Below are 6,658 nucleotides of genomic sequence, written 5' to 3'. Positions count from 1 at the left end.
TCAGAGGAGAACTGGGTGAAAGTGTTGTGGTCAGATGAGACCAAAATCGAGCTCTTTGGCATCAACTCAACTCGCCGTGTTTGGAGGAGGAGGAATGCTGCCTATGACCCCAAGAACACCATCCCCACCGTCAAACATGGAGGTGGAAACATTATGCTTTGGGGGTGTTTTTCTGCTAAGGGGACAGGACAACTTCACCGCATCAAAGGGACGATGGACGGTGCCATGTACCGTCAAATCTTGGGTGAGAACCTCCTTCCCTCAGCCAGGGCATTGAAAATGGGTCGTGGATGGGTATTCCAGCATGACAATGACCCAAAACACACGGCCAAGGCAACAAAGGAGTGGCTCAAGAAGAAGCACATTAAGGTCCTGGAGTGGCCTAGCCAGTCTCCAGACCTTAATCCCATAGAAAATCTGTGGAGGGAGCTGAAGGTTTGAGTTGCCAAACGTCAGCCTCGAAACCTTAATGACTTGGAGAAGATCTGCAAAGAGGAGTGGGACAAAATCCCTCCTGAGATGTGTGCAAACCTGGTGGCCAACTACAAGAAACGTCTGACCTCTGTGATTGCCAACAAGGGTTTTGCCACCAAGTACTAAGTCATGTTTTGCAGAGGGGTCAAATACTTATTTCCCTCATTAAAATGCAAATCAATTCATAACATTTTTGACATGCGTTTTTCTGGATTTTGTTGTTGTTATTCTGTCTCTCACTGTTCAAATAAACCTACCATTAAAATTATAGACTGATCATGTCTTTGTCAGTGGGCAAACTTAGAAAATCAGCAGGGGATCAAATACTTTTTTCCCTCACTGTATATACAGAAGTATGTGGACACCCCTTCAAAATTAGTGGATTTGGCTATTTCAGCCACACCAGTTGCTGACAGGTGTATAAAATCACGCCATGCATTCTCCATAGACAAACATTGGCAGTAGAATGGCCTTACTGAAGAGCTCAGTGACTTTCAAGTGGCACCGTCATAGGATGCCACCTTTCCAACAAGTCAGTTCATAAAATTTCTGCCCTGCTAGAGCTGCCCCGGTCAACTGTAAGTGCTGTTATTGTGAAGTGGAAACGTCTAGGAGCAACAATGGCACAGCAGCGAAGTGGTAGGCCACACAAGGTCACAGAACGGGACCGGCGAGTTCTGAAGCACGTAGTGCGTAAAAATCATCTGTCCTCGGTTGCAACACTCACTACAGAGTCCCAAACTGCCTCTGGAAGCAACGTCAGCACAATAACTGTTTGTCGGAAGCTTCATGAAATGGGTTTCCATGGCCAAGCAGCCGCACACAAGCCTAAGATCACCATGTGCAATGCCAAGCGTCGGCTGGAGTGGCGTAAAGCTCGCCGCCATTGGACTGGAGCAGTGGAAACGCGTTCTCTGGAGAGATGAATCATGCTTCACCATATGGCAGACTGACGGACGTATCTACAGTTGAAGCCGGAAGTTTACATACATTTAGGTTGGAGTCATTAAAACTCGTTTTTCAACCACTCCACTAATTTCTTGTTAACAAATTATAGTTTTGACAAGTCGGTTAGGACATCTACTTTGTGCATGACACAAGTAATTTTTCCTACAATTGTTTACAGACAGATTATTTCACTTATAATTCACTGTATCACAATTCCAGTGGGTCAGAAGTTTACATACACTAAGTTGACTGTGCCTTTAAACAGCTTGGACAATTCCAGAAAATGATGTCATGGCTTTAGAAGCTTCTGATAGGCTAATTGACATCATCTGAGTCAATTAGATGTGTACTTGTGGATGTATTTCAAGGCCTACCTTCAAACTCATTGCCTCTTTGCTTGACATCATGGGAAAATCAAAAGAAATCAGCCAAGACCTCAGAAAAACAATTGTAGACCTCCACAAGTTTGGTTCATCCTTGGGAGCAATTTCTAAACGCCTGAAGGTACCACGTTCATCTGTACAAACAATAGTACGCAAGTATAAACACCATGGGACCACGCAGCCGTCATCCCGCTCAGGAAGGTGACTCATCCTGTCTCCTAGAGATCAACGTACTTTGGTGCGAGAAGTGCAAATCAATCCCAGAACAGCAGCAAAGGACCTTGTGAAGATGATGGAGGAAACAGGTACAAAAGTATCTACATCCACAGTAAAACGACTCCTATATTCAACATGACCTGAAAGGCCGCTCAGCAAGGAAGAAGCCACTGCTCCAAAACCGCCATAAAATAGCCAGACTACGGTATGCAACTGCACATGGGGACAAAGATCGTACTTTTTGGAGAAATGTCCTCTGGTCTGATGAAACAAAAATAGAACTGTTTGGCCATAATGACCATCATTATGTTTGGAGGAAAAAGGGGGTAGCTTACAAGCCGAAGAACACCATCCCAACCGTGAATCACGGGGGTGGCAGCATCATACTGTGGGGGTGCTTTGCTGCAGGAGGGACTGGTGCACTTCACAAAATAGATGGCATCATGAGGAAGGACAATTATGTGGATATATTGAAGCAACATCTCAAGACAGATCAGTCAGGAAGTTAAAGCTTGGTCGCAAATGGGTCTTCCAAATGGACAATGACCCCAAGCATACTTCCAAAGTTGTGGCAAAGGACAACAAAGTCAAGGTATTGGAGTGGCCATCACAAAGCCCTGACCTCAATCCTATAGAATATTTGTGGACAGAACTGAAAAGGTGTGTGCGAGAAAGGAGGTCTACAAACCTGACTCAGTTACACCAGCTCTGTCAGGAGGAATGGACCAAAATTCACCCAACTTATTGTGGGAAGCTTGTGGAAGGCTACCCGAAATGTTTGACCCAAGTTAAACAATTTAAAGGCAATGCTTCCAAATACTAATTGAGTGTACTTCTGACCCACTGGGAATGTGATGAAATAAATAAAAGCTGAAATAAATAATTCTCTCTACTATTATTCTGACATTTCACATTCTTAAAATAAAGTGGTGATCCTAACTGAAGGGAATTTTTACTAGGATTAAATGTCAGGAATTGTGAAAAACTGAGTTTAAATGTATTTGGCTAAGGTGTATGTAAACTTCCGACTTCAACTGTACGTTCGGCGGATGCCAGGAGAACGCTACCTGCCCCAATGCATAGTGCCAACTGTAAAGTTTGGTGGAGGAGGAATAATGGTCTGGGGCTGTTTTTCATGGTTCTGTCTAGGCCCCTTAGTTCCATTGAAGGGATATCTTAACGCTACAGCATACAATGACATTTTAGACGATTCTGTGCTTCCAACTTTGTGGCAACAGTTTGGGGAAGGCCCTTTCCTGTTTTAGCATGACACTGCCCCCATGCACAAAGCGAGGTCCATACAGAAATGGTTTGTCCAGATCGATGTGTAAGAACTTGACTGGCCTGCACAGAGCCCTGACCTCAACCCCATTGAACACCTTTGGGATGAATTGAGCCAGGCCTAATCGCCAAACATCAGTGCCCGACCTCACTGAAGCTCTTGTGGCTAAAAGGAAGCAAGTCCCCGCAGCAATGTTCCAACATCTAGTGGAAAGCCTTCCCAGAAGAGTTGAGGCTATTATAGCAGCAAAGGGGGGACCAACTCCATATTAATGCCCATGATTTTGAAATGAGATGTTCGACGACCAGGTGTCCACATACTTTTGGTCATGTGGTGTAGCGGTTGCTGCTAATATACTTGAATACCAATAACATTAGCAGGGCTTCTCTGCTAGGTTTTCCTACAATATCTATCTCTGTCTATCCACTGCCTGCATGCATTGTGCCATCACACAATGTCTATCTTCATTCATTAATGTCATTCATGTCTCCTGAGTGGCGCAGTGGTCTACATTTACATTTACATTTACGTCATTTAGCAGACGCTCTTATCCAGAGCGACTTACAAATTGGTGCATTCACCCTATAGCCAGTGGGTTAACCACTTTACAAATGTTTTTTTTTTTTTTTTTTTTTAAGGGGGGGGGGGGGGGGGTAGAAGGATTACTTTATACTATCCCAGGTATTCCTTAAAGAGGTGGGGTTTCAAATGTCTCCGGAAGGTGGTGAGTGACTCCGCTGTCCTGGCGTCGTGAGGGAGCTTGTTCCACCATTGGGGTGCCAGAGCAGCGAAAAGTTTTGACTGGGCTGAGCGGGAACTATGCTTCCGCAGAGGAAGGGGAGCCAGCAGGCCAGAGGTGGATGAACGCAATGCCCTCGTTTGGGTGTAGGGACTGATCTGAGCCTGAAGGTACAGAGGTGCCGTTCCCCTCACAGCTCCATAGGCAAGCACCATGGTCTCTGCATCGCAGTGCTAGCTGTGCCACTAGAGATCCTGGTTCGAATCCAGGCTCTGTCGTAGCCGGGCGTGACCGGGAGACCCATGGGGCGGCGCGCAATTGGCCCAGCGTCGTCCAGGGTAGGGGAGGGAATGGCCGGCAGGGATGTAGCTCAGTTGATAGAGCATGGCGTTTGCAACGCCAGGGTTGTGGGTTCGATTCCCACAGGGGGTATGAAAAAAATAATAATAATGTAAGTCGCTCTGGATAAGAGCGTCTGCTAAATGACGTAAATGTAAATGTAATTAACTCCACATATGCTTCTACTCGATAAATGAGTTCCCACTGAGCTTTAAACATATAGCCCTAAGGACAAACTGTTTATGTCTCGTATTGACAATGAGTCTGAAGGTAGGATCAGTTTTATATCCTTATATAGCAGGGTTTCCCAAACTCGGTCCTCGGGACCCCAAGGGGGGCACGCTGTTGAGTTTTTAAAATGATATTCTTTGTACTTTTACTGCGGTATCCAATTGGTAGTTACAGTCTTTTCCCATCGCTGCAACTCCTCTACAGAGGTGAAGGTCGAGAGCCACGCGTCCTCCGAAACACGACCCTGCCAAGCCGCACTGCTCGCTTAACCCGGAAGCCAGCCGCACCAAAGTGTCAGAGGAAACACCGTCCTGCTGGCGTTCGAAGTCGGCTTGCAGGCGCCCGGCATAAGGAGTCACTAGAGCGCGATGGGACAAGGAAATCCGGGCCAGCCAAACCCTACCCTAACCCGGACGACGCTGGGCCAATTGTGCGCCGCCTCATGGGTCTCCCGGTCACGGCCTGGGATCGCACCCGGGTCTGTAGTGACGCCTCAATGCAGTGCCTTAGACCGCTGCAATGCAGTGCCTTAGACCGCTGCGCCACTCGGGAGGCCTGACCTTTTGGTTTTTGCCCTAGCACTACACAGCTGATTGAAATAAGCTTTGATCATTTGAATCAGCAGTGTAGTGTTAGGGCAAAAAAACAAAACGTGCACCCCTTGGGGTCCCGAGGACCGAGTCTAGGAAACGCTGGTCTATAGATTATAATAAGTAGGATCATATGGACGGGGCAGAGGACCTGGGGCTGTATGTATAAAGCATCTAGGATCAGATTCCACCTGTCCATATACTCTAATTCATTATCTAAAAGGCAACACTGACCCTAAATCAGCATTATTATTTTTTTCAATACAGACAGGCCCTGGTTGTGAGAATGATTGATCATACACTTTCCCTTTAAGATCATAATGAATAGGATTATATGGACAGGAACTAGATCAGCACACCTACTCTCTTACGAGCATGACTGATCACACACACACACTGACAGCCTGTAGACATGGTGTGATGTCATTATCTATGGTGGAGATGATTAGGAGGAAAGGTCCAATGATACAGCACCAGTCTGCTCTATTGACAGATGGGCTAAAGTACACACACACACACAGAGCAATGTTTTACTATACTTGTGAAGACTTTCTGTGGGCCAATAATTGATTCCCATTCAAAATCTTATTTTCCCTAACCCCTAAACCTAACCCTTAACCATAACCTCCAACCATAAGCCTAACCCCAATTCTAACCCTAAACCTAAAATAGCCTTTTTACAAGTGAGGACTGGCAAAATATCCTCACTTCTCTGAATTTTAGTTGGTTTACTATTCTTGTGTGGACTTATGGTACTCACAAGTATTGTAAAACGTGTACACATACACACACACACACACAGTCAATTACAAAGACTCAAGAATAGATAAGTGCGTGCGCGCGCCTTTGTCCAGAGTGCCTGCATGTGTGCGTGCATGCCAGCGTTTTGGGGCACCATTTGCTACTGATTAAGAGCTTAAACTATTGTGAAGACTCCTATGTGTCAAATAAAAATAGAAACGTTATAAAACTAAAGGTAGGATATTCTAGTTATACATAATTAGGTTACCAACCAAGTTGCAGATACCATTTGCCATGGAGCATCGCCTAAGTGCGTGACATATTGTAGCCATATTGTAGACTTGTGTGTCAAATAAAAAGCTCAGTTGGTAGAGTATGGCGATTCCCACGGGGGGCCAGTATGATTTTTTTAAAATAGGCCTAATGTATGCACTCACTAACTGTAAGTCGCTCTGGATAAGAGCGTCTGCTAAATGATAAAAATGTAGGGTAGGTAATTCGTTTAGGCTACTAACCGGCTATGTCCCACAGCTGCAGACGCACCACGGTCTTGTGATCCCAATTGAGGACTTTGAGAGCGAAGTCTACCCCTATGGTGGCTCGGTAATGTTGAGAGAATATCTTGTGGACATAACGCTTGATTATGGACGTCTTGCCAACACCCAAGTCCCCGATGACCAGGACCTTGAACAAGCGTTCCTGCTGCATGGTTCCG

General features: G+C 45.7%; 1 protein-coding gene across 1 annotated transcript in view; it reads right to left on the bottom strand.

Moving 5' to 3' along the window:
- LOC311113078 (ras-related protein Rab-38-like) overlaps positions 1 to 6,658 on the bottom strand; it is a 9,706-nt gene extending 3,048 nt beyond the window's left edge. Inside the window, exon 1 of the mRNA XM_084156210.1 lies at positions 6,459 to 6,658. Coding sequence (XP_084012336.1) covers positions 6,459 to 6,651 — 193 coding nt within the window. The 5' untranslated portion in view covers positions 6,652 to 6,658. The remainder of the gene's footprint in view (positions 1 to 6,458) is intronic.

Source organism: Coregonus lavaretus (genome assembly GCF_964263955.1).
Source record: "Coregonus lavaretus genome assembly, chromosome: 39".
In the NCBI taxonomy this organism is placed as follows: domain Eukaryota; kingdom Metazoa; phylum Chordata; class Actinopteri; order Salmoniformes; family Salmonidae; genus Coregonus; species Coregonus lavaretus.
The sequence above is the reverse complement of the archived record's forward strand: the minus strand, read 5'-3'. Positions and strand labels throughout refer to the sequence as shown.